The sequence below is a fragment of the Musa acuminata genome, chromosome BXJ3-7, assembly GCF_036884655.1.
Source record: "Musa acuminata AAA Group cultivar baxijiao chromosome BXJ3-7, Cavendish_Baxijiao_AAA, whole genome shotgun sequence".
NCBI lineage: Eukaryota > Viridiplantae > Streptophyta > Magnoliopsida > Zingiberales > Musaceae > Musa > Musa acuminata.
Genome location: NC_088355.1, coordinates 3,422,251 through 3,443,244, shown reverse-complemented (window position 1 = coordinate 3,443,244; position 20,994 = coordinate 3,422,251). Strand labels below are relative to the sequence as shown.

The 20,994-nt window shown below is 48.6% G+C and overlaps 5 protein-coding genes and 1 long non-coding RNA gene across 13 annotated transcripts; 4 read left to right on the top strand and 2 right to left on the bottom strand.

The window, feature by feature from the left end:
* Positions 1 to 1,491: 1,491 nt before the first annotated feature.
* LOC135585532 (protein SOSEKI 3-like) lies at positions 1,492 to 4,278 on the top strand. Of its 3 annotated transcripts, XM_065158627.1 has the most exons (6): positions 1,495 to 2,285; positions 2,394 to 2,463; positions 2,532 to 2,647; positions 2,718 to 3,609; positions 3,679 to 3,983; positions 4,064 to 4,278. In XM_065158627.1, exons 1-6 carry the CDS (start codon positions 2,078 to 2,080, stop codon positions 4,087 to 4,089), a joined length of 1,617 nt encoding a protein of 538 aa, XP_065014699.1. In that variant the 5' UTR covers positions 1,495 to 2,077; the 3' UTR covers positions 4,090 to 4,278. The 3 variants fall into 3 exon arrangements, with proteins under 3 accessions (XP_065014697.1, XP_065014698.1, XP_065014699.1); XM_065158625.1 differs by having other exon boundaries at positions 1,492 to 2,463; XM_065158626.1 differs by having other exon boundaries at positions 1,493 to 2,463; positions 2,739 to 3,609.
* Positions 4,279 to 5,454: 1,176 nt separating this feature from the next.
* On the top strand, positions 5,455 to 7,885 carry LOC135642983 (protein RGF1 INDUCIBLE TRANSCRIPTION FACTOR 1-like). Of its 3 annotated transcripts, XR_010498108.1 has the most exons (4): positions 5,460 to 6,109; positions 6,236 to 6,487; positions 6,601 to 7,087; positions 7,212 to 7,884. XR_010498108.1 is itself a non-coding variant. In XM_065159467.1 (3 exons), the coding sequence occupies exons 1-3, from the start codon at positions 5,906 to 5,908 to the stop codon at positions 7,443 to 7,445; spliced, it is 690 nt and encodes a 229-aa protein (XP_065015539.1). In that variant the 5' UTR covers positions 5,455 to 5,905; the 3' UTR covers positions 7,446 to 7,885. The 3 variants fall into 3 exon arrangements, 2 of the variants coding, with proteins under 2 accessions (XP_065015539.1, XP_065015537.1); XM_065159467.1 differs by lacking the exon at positions 6,601 to 7,087 and having other exon boundaries at positions 5,455 to 6,109; positions 7,212 to 7,885; XM_065159465.1 differs by lacking the exon at positions 7,212 to 7,884 and having other exon boundaries at positions 6,601 to 7,151.
* A 1,144-nt stretch (positions 7,886 to 9,029) lies between these two features.
* On the top strand, positions 9,030 to 13,659 carry LOC103990651 (uncharacterized). The gene is made up of 4 exons (XR_672142.3): positions 9,030 to 9,968; positions 10,131 to 10,201; positions 10,803 to 12,092; positions 12,219 to 13,659. It is a non-coding gene; the product is annotated as an uncharacterized LOC103990651 (long non-coding RNA).
* On the bottom strand, positions 10,557 to 14,756 carry LOC103990650 (U-box domain-containing protein 33). 4 transcript variants are annotated; one of them, XM_018829240.2, is made up of 9 exons: positions 14,313 to 14,756; positions 14,073 to 14,227; positions 13,788 to 13,912; positions 13,439 to 13,543; positions 13,019 to 13,337; positions 12,802 to 12,942; positions 12,231 to 12,734; positions 11,373 to 12,125; positions 10,557 to 10,953 (listed from the first exon to the last, which is right to left on the bottom strand). In XM_018829240.2, exons 1-9 carry the CDS (start codon positions 14,521 to 14,523, stop codon positions 10,768 to 10,770), a joined length of 2,499 nt encoding a protein of 832 aa, XP_018684785.2. In that variant the 5' UTR covers positions 14,524 to 14,756; the 3' UTR covers positions 10,557 to 10,767. The 4 variants fall into 4 exon arrangements, with proteins under 4 accessions (XP_018684785.2, XP_018684786.2, XP_018684787.2 ...); XM_018829241.2 differs by having other exon boundaries at positions 14,073 to 14,194; positions 14,313 to 14,753; XM_018829242.2 differs by having other exon boundaries at positions 13,439 to 13,551; positions 14,073 to 14,194; positions 14,313 to 14,523.
* Positions 14,757 to 15,114: 358 nt separating this feature from the next.
* Positions 15,115 to 17,872, top strand: LOC135642643 (uncharacterized protein At3g49055-like). Its single transcript, XM_065158940.1, has 5 exons — positions 15,115 to 16,577; positions 16,670 to 16,746; positions 16,900 to 17,011; positions 17,091 to 17,207; positions 17,318 to 17,872. The coding sequence occupies exons 1-5, from the start codon at positions 15,702 to 15,704 to the stop codon at positions 17,693 to 17,695; spliced, it is 1,560 nt and encodes a 519-aa protein (XP_065015012.1). The 5' UTR covers positions 15,115 to 15,701; the 3' UTR covers positions 17,696 to 17,872.
* Positions 17,830 to 20,872, bottom strand: LOC135642644 (5-amino-6-(5-phospho-D-ribitylamino)uracil phosphatase, chloroplastic-like). Its single transcript, XM_065158941.1, has 2 exons — positions 19,349 to 20,872; positions 17,830 to 19,063 (listed from the first exon to the last, which is right to left on the bottom strand). The coding sequence occupies exon 2, from the start codon at positions 18,974 to 18,976 to the stop codon at positions 17,948 to 17,950; it is 1,029 nt and encodes a 342-aa protein (XP_065015013.1). The 5' UTR covers positions 18,977 to 19,063; positions 19,349 to 20,872; the 3' UTR covers positions 17,830 to 17,947.
* Between the last annotated feature and the right edge of the window lie 122 nt (positions 20,873 to 20,994).

Here is a 20,994-nt window from a genome sequence, read left to right as displayed (position 1 = left end):
CTATTAATAGGTCATTAACTATGATAATATAATATATATGAATACCTTATTAAGCATTTTGAGTCATGTGATTAACTAAAATTAATGGATCAATTACTTCTATACGCCTCTAATGGATCAAACTAATGGACTTCTGCTTCATTATTTATCCATTTTTTAAATTTAAATTATATTTAGTATTATATTAATGATTTATTGTGAGTCAATATAGTATTGCAAGCCGACTCTAACATCTGTTAACTCAGATTTAATAGAAAATACTTATATACTATATTTTTTAAAAAATATATATGTTATTTTAAACACGAATAAATCATAAGGGCTTAAGTGATCTATGTCCAAATAACATGGGCTAAAATAGATCTTATTTTTTTTAAAATTTAAATTATACGTGTCATTATATTAATAGTTTTTTATGAGTCAACAAGTCACGTAAGCAGACGTTAACATTTATTAACTCAAACTTGACGAGAAGGGTTTATATATTATATTTTAAAAAATATAAGAGTTATTTTAGACACGAGTAAACCATAAGGATTTAAGCGATCTAATCAGAGGGGCTAAAATGAATCTTAACATAATAAATTTATTTCATATGTCATGATTATCTAAATTAAAATACTTTAATAATGGTAAGAGTTGGAATGATAAAAATAACTTCTCTCTGAATAAGATAGAGTTGACAACGATCTCTATTTATCATGCTTCTCTTTAATATGATAAGAATAGATAAGATGGTAGGTTTAATAACATTTTGAGCAATCATACCTTAAATATTAGTCTAATGATAGTACTCACTTATAAGTATTGATGATTCAAAATATCTAATATATATATTTTTTTATTCTCGTCTTCATCGATTAATCTTTGCAAAAAAAAAAAAAAACATTGAGCAATTAAGAATCCAATGAACTCAAGGGTGTCTCTTGCAGCCCGTCCCTGTCCTCTGCTGAGACAAGGCCCAGCCTACTCTCTTAAGACAAATTGTTGCCATGGCTGCTCCACCTGATCCATTCATCCTCCATCATGGTGAAGCTTGAACTCTCTTCATCTATGCAAATGAAAGAAGGAAGCTAAACATAATGACATGACCTAATAACTCAAGAGCAATCTTATAAGAGAAAATTAAGTAAGATGATGGTGTACAGTAGGAAGACAAAGAGATCCACAAAAGGATAATCCAAGGATTTCCAACTTATATTTCAAGAGCTTCAAGTGATCTTTCTGACCCCAATTACCTTAGTTAATGCGCACAGTGACATATTTTATATATGTCATGTCAACCTACAAAAGGACATGCATCCGCGCAATGATACATGAACACGAAAGACAAGCACGACCAGAGAGCGAAGGAAGGACAAAGAAATGAGAAGTCCCATCATCCTACGTGTTCTTGCTGACTCAATTATTCTGCACCGGTTTCTATCTCTCCAATTTTCCACTCATTATATAAAGGACCACTATTTTGATCTGCATCCAAATCATTCAATCAACAGCTGTTGCCACCTGCTAAGTCAAATCTTGGATCTGTTTGTGCAGACAAATAAGGAGCAAAAGAACAGCCCATGCATGTCGATGAATGATCCAAAGGCAGGCCAAAGAGGCAGTTCAAGGCAGGCCATGGAAGAAGCTCAACCAGCAAGAGAAGCATCGAGATATGCATTATGGAGCTGTGAGAGAGAGAGAGAGAGAGAGCGAGAGACAAAAGCACATGGGGTGGGAAGATTATCCAGAATCTATCAGTCGCAATGCTACAGATGCTGTCGCTGTGGTCGCTTTCCGCCTTCTGGCCTCATCGGCCGCATCTTGTCGCTCTTTTCTGCAGTCGGAGCGGTCTCTCACCGCTTCTCTCCCCACACTCGCAAAGGGAAGCCTCAGTTGACACCTTCATGCAGTGGTTTCATGGCGAGTACGTCCAATCGGTCGTCCTTTCTGAAATTATGAGGCCAGTCTACTCTTTAGATGCATAGAATTCTCTGACACACCCAACCACTCGGCCAGTGCTGCTAAATTGGAGGGGTGACATCCCTTCCCTTCGCAAGAACTCGGCCTTCCTCTCTGCTGCTTCGTGGGAAGCATGAAGCAGACGGAGGGGAGGATGAGAAGGTATGGATCGCAGAGCAGCCCAGAGAGAACCAGACCTAGGACTGAGCCGCCGCCGCCGCCAGTACCGCAGCAAGGGAGGAAGGTCCCGGTGGTGTACTACCTCTGCAAGAATCGCCATCTGGAGCACCCTCACTTCATCGAGGTGCTGCTCTCCTCCCCTCGAGGGCTCTACCTCAAAGGTCCGCTGAAGTCGATGCATGCCGTAGAGTGGATGAATTGGTTTGCGTGTGTACGATGCTTCTTATTCGTTGGCTTTCGTTCTTGTTGGTTTTGGGATATTGATGCAGACGTGATCGAGAGGCTCAATGCGCTGAGAGGAAAGCGGATGGCCGCCATGTATTCGTGGTCTTGTAAGAGGTAAAAGAAAGACTCGCAGTCGATTCTTCCTGTTGTGCAGATTGATGGAGGAAGAAGTAATGGTGCAGGGGGTACAAGAACGGGTTCGTTTGGCACGACCTCGGGGAGGACGATCTCGTCCTCCCCGCCCATGGCAACGAGTACGTGCTCAAGGGCTCCGAGCTCCTGGATCAGTCTCCTCCAGGTGAGACCACATTTGCTTTCCCCATCCCTCGATTTCCTTGCGAGATCTTCTACTACATCATTGAAGCCAGATGCGGCATTCCATGGTTTAGTTCGGCGCCACAATGAAATGAGCAATCCGAGGTTGCAGATCCAGAATCAACGAGAATCCCCTGTGAATTCCTGTAAAGACCACGAAGAAGCTGCTTCTTCTTCTTCCTCCGTGGCGGTTGTGGTTAAGGAGGCGAAAACCTCTCCCGGATTGCGGTCGCCGGCTTCACCACATCCCCCTGCTACTACCCGACCGGATGAGCTATCGCCCACCACCAATCGGTCGAGCTCCTCCGGCGATTTCTCCCCGGAGACTGGCTGTAGAACCACCCCATCGTCGGCAATGGGCTCCCCGAGCCCTGCCGAGCACCACGTCCGCAGGCCCGCCGTAGTGCAGGATGCCTCCACTCAAACCGACGAGCAAGGAGGGAGAAAAGCGTGTGGAATTGCCGGTGTCTCGTTGGGTAAGGAATCCAGAGAGACACAGAACGGAATGAGTCCATGTCCGACGGAGGGGCCTGAGAATGTCGAGGCGTCATCTAATGCTGCTGCTGCTTGTTCTTGCGGGAGGACGAGCACGCTGGAGTCGCTGATACGAGATGAACCAAGCCAGAGGAAGGACTTGCGGATCGTCGAGGACGAAGTTTTCATCCCGTCCAGGGCGAAGCTGAAGGCAGCCGACATGCTCGTGCAGCTGATCACATGCGGTTCGATCTCCGTGAAGGACCATTACAACTTCGGAATCGTTCCAACCTATAACCCAAGGTTCACCACCACCATGAAGTCTCCCTCGCCGACGTTTCCGGGTTCGATGATGCTGGGAGAAATCGACTGCTTCTCGGAAAGCCAGAGAGTGGTCGGACTGAGGCCGGAAGAGCAGATAAACCTCGCTGAAACCATCAGAGAGTCGAACCAGGAAGAAATGGAAGCAGAGTAAGCTGTTTGAAATCTTCACGCTTCATTTCTGCTGCAAAGTTTCAACGAATGATCTGAATAATGTAGGAGCTGCAAGATGCCTGATTCAAGGAAGGATGAAGAAGAAGGAACGGATTCGTTGCAGTTCAAATGTCTCCCTCGGGCGATTAGAATCGCGTCTTGCAAGCAGTCCAAAATCGAGACGGTGAGGTCCCCTGCTTCAGGTACGAGGATGCTCTCATGGGGGTTCGACATCGCCAAGTCATCACCACTCTGCTCGTCCAAAGATGGAAGCAAATGGATCACCGATACTTCGTCGACAAAAGGATCCTTCACTGGTTTCGAATCTTTCAGAGAAGAGAGGAAGGAGAAGGTGATCGAGCTTGATGAAAGTTGAGATACTCTGCCCACTCTGTGTGAAGCTAAATTTCCTAGCCATTTCTTCCCCCCATCCAAATTCTCTTTCTTGCAGGCCTACTTCTGGAGCTCGGGTTGTAATCCGATCGAGCTCTCCGTGACTGGACCAGTAAGGAACGAGGATATCTCGTTACTGCATCCTGTCTCTCATTCCACTGTCAGCGGTGTGTGGAAGAAAGCTCATAAATTCTCCAATGGATTCTTAGTTCTATTTCATTCGATCGATGACCTATTTTTGAGTATCAATGGATCATTTCAACCATTATCATATGGGATGTGCTTGCGTTGGACTTGTATCTTTGCATCTGCTGCATATGGGCTACTGGATTAGCCATTTTCGGTACTCAACCACAGAGTACTTAAATGATGAGTATTCCTCCGGCACATGTCCGCCGGTGTCCCCCTGTGAGTTGTATCAGTTCTTTTTTATCTTCTTCAGTTCTCATTCTTTATAGTAATGTTAGGACAGGTACAGTAGAAATAGTAAGCTCGCTCGCTCGCTCGCTGCTGTCTCACCATCACTGCTGTTGGTGCAGCAGAGGTGTTCGATCAAAGGCCCCAAAAGGGAGGACAGTTTGACACCATCACCCTCGACGTATGCAGTGATCTCATGCATCGACTGCTCATCGAGGGCTACTTCAACGTGTGAAACCCGCCTCTCCCACGTTGCATGGCCGGGGGTTTCAAAATTCGTGAACCGCCATGATCATCAGAGAACAGCATCCCCCGCTTTTTCTTATTCCCTTGATTTCACGACTTTTGACGAAGCCATCGAGCCCTCTCAACCGTCGGTTTCCGTCCACCACCTGCGTCTTGATTCGTGACCGCAGGGGTGCGCGCTGGGCTCTGCCTTATCTTCTCTCTCTGTATGTCGAAAGCTAAAGTGGCAACTACGTCATCACATTCCATAAGCACATGCTAACGCCGACGCTTAGAATATAAATTAGATGGCGCAGGGGCATCAGATACAGCCACGCAGGGCCACCCAGGTCCAGCTGCACCCACATTAATCCCCCAAATCCAACTCATTTATTGTTGCCGATAGCCAAATTTAATCCCCCCCCCCAAACCAATGGCGTTCGCGATGCCACGTCCCTCGCCACCTACCGTCCGACTCGGTAAGTCGCAGCAGCATTGTTGAATTGTTCCAAGATTTTTACCTTTTTTGGCGTATTTATTTACATAGAAGTAGGTTTTTTTTGTTTTTTTTTTTTGCGTACGTGGTTTTATGGGATTTGACGGCGGAGCGTGCGCGCGCACACACGGCCACCCGTATCCGGAACCCGTCGTTCCACGCGATCCGTGCCCACAGGTCACGCCACGTGTGGCCCACGCCCTCCGCGCGGGGCCCTGCCGAGCGTGCGCCGCCGCCCGCTGTCGCTGCCTCCCCTTGACCGCGCGTCGCCCGGGGGAGTCCAATAGAAACTTCTGGATCGATGACGTCCGTGGGTCTCGCCGGCTCCTACGCATCGTGTCGGGGAAGGAATACGTGGGTGTGCTGTTCGATGATTGAGATCAAACAGCAGATGTGCCGTGGAGCTGCCACACCTTCCTTACGGGAGCCGCCTATGAAGCGACGCAAGGACAGCACCAGACGGGCAAGTCAAACCCAACTCCTGTCGATCCAACGGGTTTCGGTCCTCTTCGTCCGCCCTTGGCTCGATCTTGACCGTTGATCCATGGCATCACTCTTTTATTATGTTGTCTCCTCCTCTCACTCCGTTGTCGTTCGTTGTTTGTTCTTGCGTCGCCGAGTTCAAAAGCGTCTTCCTTCCCCTTTCCTCTCCCTGTATACCCGTCGCCGTTCCTTGCTCGCCCGATCACCGCCACGAGCCGCCGCCCTCGTCGCAGTGCCGGCATTGATCGGGCCCTGCCGGATCGGGCCGACGGGGCGGCAATGATGATGAGGCGGGTGGCGGCATCGCTGGTGCCGCCGTGGCTGGAGCCCCTCCTCTCCGCCCACTTCTTTACTGCTTGCCCCCTCCACCGGGACGCTCCCCGCAGCGAGTGCAACATGTTCTGCATCGATTGCGGCCCCGCCTCGTCTTCTTTCTGCTTCTACTGCCGCTCCGACAGCCACGCCGGCCACCGCGTCATCCAGGTCAACCGCATTCCCCTCCCACCTCGTTCTTCTATCTGCACAATTTGCTCTTGCTCTTTCTTTGTTGTTCCTATGGTGGTGGCGGTGGTGACAAGGGGGGTTTTTTGTTACTGGCGGCGGCGGCAGATACGGCGGTCGTCGTACCACGACGTGGTGCGGGTGGCGGAGATCCAGAAGATGCTCGACATCAGCGGCGTCCAGACCTACGTCATTAACAGCGCGCCCGTGCTCTTCCTCAACGAGAGGCCGCAGCCGCGCGGGGGCGGACGCGGAGGCGGCGCCTCCGCTGCTTCCTCATCCACCTCAACCCCTTACACCTGCGAGATCTGCTCCCGCTCGCTCCTCGATCCCTTCCGCTTCTGCTCCCTCGGCTGCAAGGTTAGTTCCCATTCCTTCCCCTCCTCCCCCTCGTTCCATCGCGCCGTGATTCGTGCGTGCGATGTAAGCGTCCCACTCGATCGAACACCTGACCGTGCAAAACGCAAATTTAGTTGGCGGGGGTAAAGCGGAACAGCGACGCGACCTTCGTCCTGAACCCCGGCGACGTGGAGCCGAGCGACGGCGGCGGGGGCATAAGGGATTCATCGTCGACGGCGGCGGAGGAGAGCAAGTCCGGACGAAGGGGAAGGTCGAGCGGGGGATCGCGCGAGGGAACGAGGCACGAAGCCCGAGGCCCGGCGCCTCCTCCTCCCGCTCCCAACTCGAGGAGGCGGAAGGGGATCCCCCGCCGCGCCCCCTTCGCCTCCTGACCTTCCCCAGCTTGTAAATTACTAAACCAGACGAAGAAGACGAAGAAGAAGAAGCAAACAGTACTGCATAGATTACTACTATAATGAAAAGCGTCATTCAGATTCCGACGTTTCCCGAGAGAGAGAGAGAGAGAGAGAGAGAATAGTGCTGCTCTCAGCACCAGCATACAACGACGACGGAGAGGGAAAGCGAGCGTGAAGTAGATCATTGTAATAAGTGCATCCAAGTGTAATTGTTCTTCTCTTCCCACCCCACACCACACCACACCATCACAATGTCATGCATTTCCACATTATTGATTGCACCTCATCACCACGTTACCAACGTCCATACTCTTGTTGTTGTCCCTCAGGAAATAGTACGACCGACACAAATTCTTTACTTCCAAAGCTGCTCGTCGTCAACCAGAAGCCAAAGGAAGTATACGCTGCAGCAGCAACAGCACTGTCTTTACCTTTTCACCTCCATGGTCGGGACTCGTTCGCAGACACTTGTGGTAACCTTAACCCAAACACGGTTGAGGAAAGCTCGGTATCTTCTTCGTTCATCGGAAAAGGCAGTCGAGGGAGATAAGAAATACAAGTAGGTCCAAAAGATCAAGCATGTACTTCCAATCACCTCAGAGTAGGGTGGTGTGCGCCGAGGCTGTGCATTGCAATCAATGGGAGCAGGACCCGGTGGGGCGAACCCAGCACATGGATGATGATTGGGATTTGGAGTGGAAACATTTGTTGGAGCAATTACTTTTACAGGAAGAAGAGAAGAGACCACAAGTAGTTTACATAAAATACCACACTGTGGAGTCCCCTCCGAAAGGACCACCATGGCTTTTCACATCTCGGGTGAGGACCACGATGGAGAAGACAGAGGGGAGGAGGGGAGGAGTGTTTAGTTCCATGGCTAGTTTAGTCGATTAGGTCTGTGGTCGAGTTGCATTATTGGGTGGGTTGTTGTCACACACCATCTTGCACATCTGTCAATCACTAAGAACAATAAGAATCAATTGATGCCCTGCTCGATCGAGTCTTTTTATCTTGGCGTTGAAGGTTGGGAATTCCGGGCCAAGGCATCGTCCTATTTTATTCCACGCTATCAACCAACACGTGTTTGATGTGGAATGGCGATCCAAAGCATCTAAGAAGACCGTCCTCGGCTCCCGCATATAGAAAGCTCCGAAACAACCACTCGGTGCCACGTGGGGCCCCCGAGCTGGTGGGTCAGGAGACACGTCGGCGATAACTCGCTGTGCTTCGCGTTACGGCCGTTGGAAGGGAACACCTGCCGATGTACTCCACTTTTTCCCTCCTTTTTACGTGCAGTATTAATTCTTATCTTGTGATCCTATAAGAAATCATTTCACAGAAACTTAAACTTGTCATCAATCTTCATGTACTCGAATTCAATCCATATATAACGATTACCAAATAGATAATTTAAGTAAATAAATAATAAAATTTTAAGAGCAACTTTTCTTTAAAAAAACATTTTTTTTTTCTTTCTCAAAGAGTGTCTATAATTTGAAAAATACATAAAATACCCCTCAAAAGATTTTTCGATAAATTATTTATTTATCAGTTTTCAATTGTTACAGTGTTTTCATTAGACTCATTTATCATATTTTTTAATAGTATTTATAGTATTTATTGAGATATTACAAAGACTATAAATACTATTAAATAAAGACTGTTAGTAACATCATATTGTACCTCTTTGATTGTCATTATTCATAGACAATTATAACATCATATGTTTAGTCTTGTAGTTAGTCTGATTAAGTTTAAAATCAATTTAGATCATTTATAATATTTTTATTATAGTAGCTAAAACACTATAACATGTCAAAAACATTGTAATAGGTCAAGATACTATAAAAAGCGATTTTTTTAAAGGGATAATTAAATTATTTTTTAAATTAAGAGTGTACTATTTGAAAAAAAAAGATATTAATTATGAAATACTGAAAAATATAAGTATTTTCTTAAAAAAATAAGTCAAAATTGAAAGACACTTGTTCTTATATTTTGTTACCACTATTCCATCCTAAATCTTAAGAATAAGATATATATATATATATATATATATATATATATATATATATATATATATATATATATATATATATATATATAAACACACCACCTGTCGTTACAGAATTTGCCACCATGTCTGCCGAATGATTGGCGAGATGGGAGCTTCTTGTTGAGGTTGGTGAGGCGTCGGTCACTTGCAGGAGCACGGAAAGCCACTGGATCGGGCGGGCGTTGCAGCACGAGAGACGGTCCAAAACACGGCCGAACTGATGTCGGTGTGCACCGTGACACGCTGCTGTCTACTTGGATCCGGTGGTTCCTCGGTCATGTGCTGAGGCTGTCCCCGCACCGACTCACGTCGTCTGCTGCATCGAGTCATCCTCGCCACGGCGTCCATCACTTCGCCTGCTTGACTATTTTTTCTTGGGAAGGAGATCGGGGTGAGGAGAAGAAGGGCGTTGCTGCTTGATGGCGATGGCTGACCTGCTTGTCGCCAGTCGACGCTCGCCTGCAATCAAAGGCAGCAGCGAGCCAGCAACATCGCTCCAGATTGTCGCCATGTGTTACTGCAGTCACTGTAACCTTCGTTCTAGCCCACGTACGTTTCCGAAGGCCGCCAAGGAAGCGGTCGAGGAGTTTGTTGAGGTCATCGCCGTCGGCGGAGAGTGACGATGCTTCGAGTGACGCGAGTAAAATCTGAAGGTCTACACGCATCTCAAAGCAACGCCCACTGGGTGACTATAGCCTAATCCAGCCCTCTCTGCTGTAACGGCCCGGCCCGATCGGGACTGCCAATCTCCCTTCGTGTCATCCTCCTCGATCTCCCCCCTTCGTTCCTCCCTCGGGGCTGACCGGATCGGCGTTTACTCTTTGGGTTTCTTGAGCTCTCATCTCGTATCGTCTGCCGACTTGGATGCCGGGGAGAGCTGGTGGGCGGCGCGGATTTGCGTGTTGCGGTCTCTGATGAAGATCGGATTCCTTCCATGGTTTTCTGTGAGGGAGTTCTGCTTGTAAGGATGATGCTCGATCGCCACGGTTTGTCGTGCGATTCTTGATTCCTTTGAAGCAGAAATGAGGAGGTAAATATAACTCAACATCTTGCTAGGGAAAACGAAAATAATCTTTGCTGAAGAATCAGAATGCATACATATCTCAGAGGTCAATTAACAGTTAGAAAAGAATTTTTTTTTTGGCTTATAAATCAATCTATTTTAGATGATTCATGTTGTTGCATAATGCAGGACTTCAGAAGAAACAAGAGGATAAACAAATTCTCGAGGAGCTTCTGGATTCCATTAAGGGGGAAATAAAGGTATTTGTGAGCAATCTTTTGATCTCTCTAAGTGCTCACTTGCAAGTTTGCTATGTCCTTCTGCTTGTTGCCTTTACCTTTTGTTGACTCCCTATCAGTTATTTCATTGCTTAAGGTTCTGATTGATCAATGGATTGCTGATTTGGTGTATTGAAATATACATTTCAGTTTTGTGGTTTTTGATCAGCTAATATGTTCTTTTGAAACCTTAGCAACCAAGAATCCAGTTGCTAGGGTTACATTTGCAACTTGCCATAGACTTCTGTATTTTGAGCTTCTCTAATGCATACAAGCATTGTACTGCCACTTCACCTCTGTTAGTTTGAATGAACAATGTATCGTCATATTACCTCTGTTAGGAGAAAAGGACAGCGTTCGTATGAAAAGCAAAAGTCCTATACATGCCTCTTTGTCTTAAATCCAAGACCAAGATTTATGCAACTCAATGGGCACAAATGTACATTCCATGTACTGGTAATAAACTTTTTTTTTTCTCTCTCTCTCTATGAACTTACACAGTCGTCCAATTGACACAGCTATTTCCTTTCTTTATTCCTGAAATCATATCAATTTTGATGTTGAAGCCATCCTTGAATTGCAGAACGAAGGGCATGATTGGGGAGTAGCTCACAATCGGATAGCCTGAGGTTAGTCATGGGTGATGTCTCATTGCCGCTGCTAAGCCATCCTTTAATGGCCTCACCTTCGTAAGTGAAACCATCTGCTGCTATTTGTGGATCCCTCATAAGCTCCTGCAGTTTCATTTTCAACTAATAAATCAAAGTTGAAGTGGCAGCTACAAGAGATGCTTCTGCATCTTCTTTTAGTTTGATCACATTGCACAGATGGGCAAATAATTGTTACAAGTACAGGACTTTGGTAGTAATTCATATGATTTGGAATAGGAAGGAAATGTGCAGGCAGCTATGTATTGTTCAAGCAGTATCTAACACAAAACCAGAGTACCAGAGGAAGAGTCACAACAATGAACATGTGTGTGTTGATGACAAGAATGTAAGAAGATGTGATGTTATCTGATTAGGATAAGAGGTGGGGTTGGTAAGAAGAGACAGGGAACATTTAGGATATATATTTATTTGGAGAAGGATTGTTAGAACTTGATGATGCATAAATGATCTACTAATGCAAAGTGGACTGCCAAGTAACTGACCTTAAATATTGGACAGATGAAGTATGATGGAATGCAGCTGCTGTACTCTGGAGCTAACACAATCGATGAAGGCGATAACCTGGCAAATGAGATGGACTTCATCAAGGGCTGAAGCATTTTCCATGCCTCTTTTGCATCTGGCCGGTTCCTCCTGTTCATGTCACAGCATTTCAACCCCAGTTTTGCCAACTTCTCTGCCTGCACATATGGCCAGTCCCCTGCAGAAGCATCAAGTACCCTCTCCAAGCATTTCATATCCAATGCCTCTTTTACTACTTTGCTTACTCCAAATGCTGCCCTTCCCGTTAGAAGTTGCAGAAGTATGACTCCGAAGGAGTACACATCAGATTTTGCTGTGATTTCTCCGGATGAGAGCAATTCAGGGTCCATGTAAGCAAATGTTCCCTTGCGCAGATGCATGCAGTGGTAGAGGGTGCTGCTGCCAATGGACCGGACAAGCAGTCGGTTCATGCCCAAGTCACTAATCTTGCTCACAAAGTTTGAATCGAGAAGAATGTTTACAGGCTTAAGATCACCATGGACCACACTAAGGGGTTTACGGGAGTGGAGGAAGACGAGAGCGGAGCATATTTCAGCTGCAATGCGGATGCGGACCTGCCAGGTGAGCTTGCGAGTAAGGTGGTCTTCCAAGCTTCCACCAGGAAGATACTCGTAAACGAGAGCTCTGGCTTCTGGGCATGCTCCTATGAGAGTGACAAGGTTTGGATGCCTTACTCTACTTAAAATATCAATCTACAATAGCAAAACTTACATTGATTAGAAGAGCTTGCTTGTTGTTTTGCCAAATGTTACCAACATGCTTGAATTAGCTCATGCAATATGCAGGTCAGGACTTACCTCTCGCCGGAATTCTGCTGTTCTTTGCTTGCCTTGTGGATTCAACCTCTTTATTGCCACTGTCGTATGGCGAAGGGAGCCTTTATATACACATCCGTATCCACCTTCGCCGATCTTTGATGCCTCATGGAAGTTTTCTGTTGCTTGTTCCAGCTCCGAAAGGGAGAACTCGGAGAAGTGTTCTGCTCCACGAGTGCTGGTTGTTGCTTCTTCATTCTTCTGATGCACTCGCTCCTGCTGCGACAGCTCATGCTCTCCTCGGATCGAATCGAGGTGGCTGTATGCCTCGGGCAATTTGGCTTTGATATCCTTGAGAATTTGGTCAGAATCAGATATTTGGAGTTCCAGCGCTGCCATCTTCTGACGTGCTTGCTGGAGTTCTTCATTGACCTCATCTCGCTGTTTTCTCAGTGCTGACAGTTGCATCTCATCTTTTGCTACCGCTTCTTCGATTTCTTTCCTTTGTCTCACCTCTTTGTTGTATGCAGTCTCGGCGACGTCGACCTGCGCAACGGTGCCGTGTGAGATCAGCATGAAAGTTGTCGTTTGTTGACCTGCAATGAGATCTTACCTTCCTCGCAGCCTCGCTCAGGTCCTTCTCAGCTATCTGACGCTTGTGGAGCTCTTCATAAGCTTCACGTTTCGTGTTATCCGCTTCCTTCAGCGCAGCTTCCAGCCGTTCGTACATGGCACCATCGACACCAAGATCCTCCTGCAACACAGATATGACGAATTGTGTGTGTGTGTGTATGTGAGCGTATGTGAGAGAGAGAGAGAGAGATGTGTACCAGGTAACGTTGTGGAGATTGGAACTGAGGGACATCTCCAGGTGCAGGAAGTGTCCGTAGAACGAGCGATCCATCATCTCTGTCCGCTTCCGGCGGCACTTCCGGCGACGAAGCCATGTTTCCGTGGAGAGAGTGGTCCGAAGCCCTCGACGCAACATCCCACGTATCATTAACGCTGCTCTCTCCGCTCCCTGAGGTCGATGATCCCGCCGGTCCTTCACCAGGCCAAGCTGCCATGGCCAACTGTGTGTGTGGGGAGGAATCGGCAGATCTTGTCGTGGGTTTGTGAGCTGCGACTGCTTCATCAACACAGGCATCCCTGCAAACAAGATCCAAAATAATTCATCGTTTCATGGACAACGTGTCTGTAGAACCACAACAACACACTGTAATGTCTATCTGAAAGTTCAAGCTGCGTGCCTGGTGCAGATGAGGTTCCCTTTGCAGACAAACCAGATCTTGCATGATGGATCAGCCTGCTGCTGCACGGCCAGAGCTGTCTTCGACCTCGGACCCTTCATTCGCCTGTGATTCTAAAGCCTTGGCTTAGTCCACGAGTTCCACAATTTGGCTGCAATCGCTTCTCTTATCGATTGTTTTGTTGTTTTGGAAGACAGATCAAGTTTTGGACTTTGAATGCAGCCTTTAATATAAGTAATGCTAACAATCTGATATCTAAATTCGAACTGGTTTCGGAAAACTCTTGAATCATTGATGGCAGAAGCCTCTTCATCATCCACAACTTAAAAAGTGCATTTGCAGGGAATACCTCGAATAATATTTGTCTGCTGCTGCGCCCATAACAAGTTGGGTGATTCCATGCTGAGCCACGAGCTCCACTAGTCCTTTTCTGACATCGTCTTTCTCGATCACGAGTTTTCCTGCTCTTTTCACCTACACAATAGACAGTAGTTGCTCGATTCATGGTGTGCTCGATCATGGTCTACTCTTACCGAGAAAAGCACATGAACAGGCACCAAAATTGTTGCAGCCAGTTGGAGAGATGAAGAACGAAAAGTCAAAAGTGCCGAGCCAACCATTACTGCGTACATACCTTTACACGGGAACACATAGTTATGTACTCGTCTAAACATCCGTGCATGTTGGCTCTCTCAATGCTTCTGTATGCTGCAACCTCTTCCTCCTGTAGATGGGACGCAGGAATCCAACCCAACGCTGCAATCGAGAGAGGAAGGAAGAGCTCGGTATCTTGAGAAGTAAAAGGAAGCATCGTTTACAAGATCTAACTCCAGCCACTCTTGTCATACGAAGCTTGGGCGAGAGAATCACACACCGGTGGGGATCTTCTGGGCCGGGCGGTGGACGTGAACGACGACCACCTTCTTGTCCTCGGGGGTGTTGTGGAGCAGCCACAGGAAGTTGGCCTTCCCCTCCTTCACATCCTTCACCACCGCCACGTACACCTCGTCCTCTTCGGCGTTCTCCCTCGCGCTGCCCTTCGACGACCAGCCGCTGCTCCGGCCGTGCTCGTGGCTCCCCTTCATCGAGCGGCCTTAAGCCACGACACGAAGGACAAGCACTGCGAAGGAAGCTGGAGCTCGACTCCTATTCCTTGTACTCTCTCTCTCTCTCGATCGATCGATCTTTTATCTAGCTTTTGGGGAGCAGAAAGGGGCGCTTTTTGTCCCAACCTCGCGCAGAGTTGGGGAACAGACGAAGGCCAAAAGGGATGCAACGAGATGTACACTTCCGGGCCAAGTTTTCCTCCTCTTTCTCTCTCTCTACCTTCAACCTTTTCGCCTTATTGTGGACTTCTTTCATAGGCCGCTGGTGAAGGGGGGCTTCGTCAAACTCCGTGCCAAGCTGATGCCTACCCATTCATGCGATATCCCCTTATCCCCATCAAGAAAAGTCTTTTGCTCCTCTGCACATATCTCCAATGGTCTTCACATGCGAGATTGACCGAGTAAACCCTAAGGATCTCCAAACTTTGTTTCTTCTCTTCAAGCTTGGAGCTTTTTTGTCGTATCCTCTTTGCTCCTCCTCTTCTCTTCTCTATGTTTGTAGTCACACATTTTTGTGTCGTAATGGTTTATTCTCACATCTAAAATCTTGCTTTCTGAACCACAGAAAAGAGCACATGAGTTGAAGAGGGTAGAGTGAGAGAGACTTCAACGCCATGCATGCATTCATTCATCCTAGCAAGTGGAATTCATTCATTGAACTCGACCTGTCAGGATTGAATGTGTGCATTTGTCATTCCATGAAAACTACCTCCCACTTGCAGCATCATCAACAAAATGCACATTACATTGGTGGTGGTGATGGAGTGACGACATAAGACTCTTTGCACAGAGTCTTCAAACCCATTCTGCCAAAAGTCACATTTGAGTTGCTATTTGACCAATTCACTATCCATCAAGTTTGAATCCAAAGGATTGCACTGTTCATCGATTTATTTCCATGGACTTATAACTGCTATAATAGTTATGGGTTGGTTCGACAAAGTCCATCGAACCATATCACGATTCCGGGCCGACCAACTCGGGCCGGTTCGTCCGGTCCAGTTTCCGTTGGACCGCTGTCGAACCCCCGCCGCTCCTAACCGTCTCTTCCCTCGGTTGACTGGTAGCTGCAGCTTCCTCACTCCGAACCCTCCATTCTAATCTTCCCAGGGGAATGATGGCGATCCAATGCAACCGCCGCATGCATCCCTGACGCCATGGAAGAGCAAGGCACCGACGCGTCCCCGATCGAGAGCCCCCCTCGCCCTGATGCCGCCCTCCGGGCCGAGCTCGAATCCCTTCGGGATTCCCACCGCGAGCTCCGATCCAGATTCGCGGCCGCGGAGGAGTCCCTTGCGGGTCTTCGAATCCGCGATCTCGATCTCTCCCGGGCACTGGAGCAAGCGTCGGAGGAGCGGGACTCGCTCAGGATCAAGCTCATCGAGGCGGAGGTCTCCGCTAGGGAGGAGGAGGAGGAAGCGAGTTGGGCGCAAAGATGGGAACTTTCGCACCTGATCGAGATCTTCAAAGCTAGGTTTAACGAGCTGGTGGAGGAAAGGAGCAGAAGAGACGGAGTGGTGTCGGGGATCCTTGATTCGATGAGATCGGTGAGAGGCTGCTTGAGCAGGATTGGCGGGAGGATCAGCGACGAAAACTTGGAGGAAGACGATGGGGAAAAGTCCAATCTCGAGGACGCATCGGAGGTTGTCTCGAAGGAGAGCAGATTGATCTGCCAGCTTGGGGTGGCAGTGGAATCAAAGTTTACGGAACACGACAAGATGAGGAGGAAGGAGAAGAAGGAGCTGGAGAACAGCATCGTCAGTTTGACGGAGGAGAACAGGGACATCAGCAGCTTGCTCAGGGTTGCCCTGGTGGAGAAGGAGGCCGTGGAGAAGAGCCTTAGTAAGCTGAAGGGAAGCGGGGAGCAGAAGCGGGGCGCGATTCTGCAGATAGCTGAGAGAGGGCTGCAGAGGGTCGGATTTGGCTTCATAAAGGGGGTCATCGGCGGCGAGTCACAGCCGGATCAACCAAGCAGTTCCAGTGTCAGTGCTACCTCCGACGGCAGCGAATGCGAGGAGGAGGTGATCAGTCTGGTAATCTTCTCTGCTCTCTCCATCGTGCATTTGACTCGACTCTGCTGGAAGAAGGTCTCAGCATGGTTTGCTTTCGGATTCTCTCTGATCAGGCTTCAACAGTTGAAAGGATAATGAGAAATCTGCGCCTTGAGATTACCGATCTAAGACGAGCCCTGGAGGAGTCCAGGTAATATATTTCCATGCAACGAATCCAATCTCGTACTTGTTTGCGTCCACTCTTTTGTTAGATTCGATATGTGAGTTTCCTTTTAGGAATCGGAAAGCATACATATGCAGAAGGAATCGAACTCCAATTTTATGGATTGTTGTTTTAACACAGGTCAGAGAGTGAGGATTTGCAGTCTCTCATCGAGAAACAAGAAGAGAAGATCATAGAGGGTGAACTGTGCATAAAAGATCTGGAAGAGAGACAAATCTTGCTGGCTAAAAGTGTAATGCTGCACTTCTATTACATATCGAGCGTAAGCTGTAACTCACCTGACATTTTCCCTTTCTGATGATACCTGGAAGGTCGAAGAGCTGACGACCGAGATAAAGGAAGCAGGAGAAGAGGCCGCAAGATGGAGGGAAGCTTGTGAACTGGAGGTAGAAGCTGGAAAAGCTGCAATCGTAGAGCGTGAGAAGGAGGTAAAGATCCACTCGCTCATCTACTTATTTGCTGTCTTGTGAACTGGTGACGGAGTTGATCGACGGCACTGTTCGTGGATGAGCTTTTACCTTGAACAGCGTGTGTCTAGGTCGGTTCGCTGAGAGAGGAGCTGAGGAGAACGAAGTCAGCGCTGGATGCAGCAAACGGTAAGCTGAGCTTGAAGGAGAAGCTGGCGAAGACCGCGATGGCGGCTCAGGCTGCCGCAGAAGCAACCTTGCGGCTGGCGGACAAGAGGGCGGCTGGGCTTGGGGAGCGGATCGAGGAGCTCACGAGGCAGCTAGAGGAAGAGGCGGAGCACGGCAGAAGAGAGAGGACCGGAGTCGGAAGGCGGGTGAGGTATGTCTGCTGGCCGTGGCAAGCCTTCAGAGTCGCGCCCGCTGCTCGAGCGGGTTCCAGGAGCAGGGAGAGGAGGAGGAGGATGATGATGCTGCCTGAAATGGAGGCTCTGCTGCGTTTCAACATATAGAAGCGAGTTATTGTGCCATTGCTGCAGGGAATGCTACTTCTCTAAGATCTCGTCATTAACCAGCAGGAAGACAACCAGAAGACGGATTACTCGTGGTGTCTTTGGAAACGATAGCGTATGCATAGGATCAGGTGTATCGAACGACAGTATTGTGGCCTTGAAATGAACATTACTGAACATACTGTGCAATCAGAAGGTATAGAAGATCGTCGGTGCGCACCAAAACGACGACGAAGATGGGGTCGGCCCTCCTCATCTTTGGCTTCCGCCCCGGTCCTCTCCTGGTTCCAACTCGGGAGACTCGACGTCTGCAAGTTTCTTCAGGTCGACGACCGATAGCTCATCAAGGCGCCTCACCACAAGGTCGGCTGCGCGGAGCTCGTACACCGGCTGCTTACTTGCGACTGCGACGCACTTCATACCGGCTTCATGCGCTGCCTCCACCGTTGATATCGAGTTCCCAAACACGATGCACCGCTCCGGCAAAAAACCCAGAAGCCGGGCGGCGTGGATGAACATCTCCGGATCAGGTTTCCCCCTGTGCACTTCCTCTGCTGCCACGACCACCTCGAAGAAGCTCTGCGCACCGACAGCCTCGATTTCGCCCTGAAGAGCCTTCCTACGTCGCGTGGACGCCACAGCCAGTGGAATCTTGTGGTTCGCAAGGGTAGTCATGAACTCCCGCGACCCGAATCGGAGATGACAGAGACCGCCATTCTTAAAGCTTTGGCGTATGTCCTCCTTCCGAGAGGCCAATCTCCTGATCTCCGTAGGGTTTCGTGACCAGCAAAGAACCTCGGAGATGGCTTGCTCGCTCTTCATTCCTGCTATTCTCCTCAGAACGAAGGCCAGGGGCGGCGACTTCCCTTCTTCTTGGGACAACGCCACCCAGGCCCGGTGCTCCAACTCAGGGTCGTCGTCTTCGACGATCACCCCTTCCCATTCGAAGATCACGGCGAGCCAACCACAGCCCATCCTTTCTTGACGGAGCAGCGGGTTGTGGATCATCGGGTCGTCGGCCTTGTTCACGGGAGGCCACGTCCTACCAGGACTCAGGCCGGTGGAATCGGTTGTGTAAGCGAGATCGCCGGATATCCTCTGCCTGGAAGGGTTCTTTTCCTTCGCCAGCAACTTGACAGTCGAATCCATGAGCCGGCTGGGGACGGGCAGCCGGCACGAGGCGAGCTGCCGCCGCTTAAAGCTCACATCTTCGGAAGGGGGCCTTTGGTAGAGCAGGTGGTGAGCGATGAGGAACGTGCCGGTGCCCATGGCATCGACCATTGCGGTGAACTGAGTTCCACGAGAGAACACCGCGAACCCAATACCAAATGACTCTCTTCCCCCAAACGATTCAGAAACGATCAAAACCTAAGGAATAGTGAGTTCAAGAAAGCAAGTTAGGAACAAGAAGAACAACGCGATGAAGTTCCACGAAACCAATCGAACGATCCTGCAACGAAACGACGAAGAATTCTTGCTTTCTTTCTCGATCGAGAAACCGTCGAGACAGCAATTTGGGACGTGAGGAGCGAGAAAGCGAAAACCCCCAAAATCAATCGATGCGAATACAGCGAGGGATGGGAACTATCAGTTCCGCGACGATCGGATCACTCTGTTCCAGCGGATAGGAAAAGAACAGGAGGAGGATGGTACCCAGAGAGAAGAAGACGGCGTCGACGGGCGATCGGAGGGAGGAAGACAGACGGGTGTTCGTCGGCGTCCTCCTCCGGTTCATATACGTCTCCCGCTCGCGTTTCGAAGCCCACCGGCCGCGTCGGTCCACGCTGACCGACACGCGTCCTGAGAGGGTTTGTCTAAGCAGCAGCTTTATATGTAGACAGCAAACAAAATGATTTAAAAGGCATAAAAAAAGAAAACTATAAAATAGAAAAAGTAATTATTAATCTTAGGTAATCATAATTTTAAGTATTTTATTAGTGATAGATAGCTCGAATTAATGCTCTAAAATTAATGAATTGTTTTAAGACGCAAGAAAATTCTTATATATGCATCCTCAGTGCTTATTTATATTCATATCGTTGTTTATTTGCTTGTGCATGGAATTGTACGTCATGAGAAGCACAAAGATTCGCCATGCAGTGCACAACTATGTTTCTACAGTATCACCATCTCGCCGCAGCGCACTCTCACACCACAGATTCCTCCGAGCAGCAGCTGCACATCGCGTCCTCCTCCACGGAGCCACCGTCGTCCACCGCCTTCTTTTGCTTGATGGCCTCCTGAGCTAATATCGTCTTCCTCTTCTCGTCCTCCTTCGAGACTCTCGCCGTCGAGTCCTCCGACTGTTTCGTTTCTTTAGCTTTCTTCGCCATCTTCTCCTTCCGTCGGGCTGCCGCGTACTCTTGTGAGATGTATCCGTCCATGGTTTCTCGCATGTGCACGCTTCGTTCGCAGACAAATATATAAGGCGAGAAGGGCGGCCGGAAGAGAGGAATCCGGTGGGCTTCAGACCCGAGTTCATTCATTTGGATAACTAAATCCACCGAGATCGCAATTAGGTTCTGCTTCGGTCGGTCCGTGGGGGAAGAACTCTCGGCGAATACCGAGCTGATTGGTGCAAAGATTTCCACGCGAACGCTGCTCCCTGGTCGGCAAATCAACAGGAGAAAGGAATGAGAAGATTCGGTTCATGGAAGGAGAGCAATGGCCGGAAGGAGAGCGGTGATGCTGCCACGGCCACCTCAAACCGTGTGCTCTTTCTTGCATGTCATGCGAAAATTGAAAAGCTCCTTTTTTGCCTTTCTTCACCCTCAAAGGTGCCATATTTTCTTTCTTTGTCTGATACTGTGCCTAATTTCTGAATCCCGTATCCCGTCCGTCACCTCTGCCCCCTTCTCCGCCCATTGCATCCGTCATCGCGAGACCTCGCCCTTCCCCTACCCCAACCCTGTGCGTCCTTAACCTGTTGCACCCGTCACCTCCGCCCCACGAAGCAGACAGAGCAAGGGCGGACCTGCGTCATTGGCGAAGGTGGCGGTGCTGGAGGAGGCGATGATGAAGGTGTTTGATGTCGGGATACGAAGCTCGATGGAGGACGGGCTGGTGCAGACGCTGAAGTTGGCAATAGGGTGCTGCCGTGTCAGGTAAGTTCAGCGTGCGCGACAGGCGGTGAAGGGCACTGCACAGAGGCAATCGAGCCTCGCGATGGGAGTAAATGCGAAGGTGATGGGTGAGGAAGGGAAGAGAAGGGAAGGAATTTACGAGATTATAAGATATTATCTAAAAAAATAAAAATAGAAATATTTTCTGATTATATATATATATATATTAATTATCGG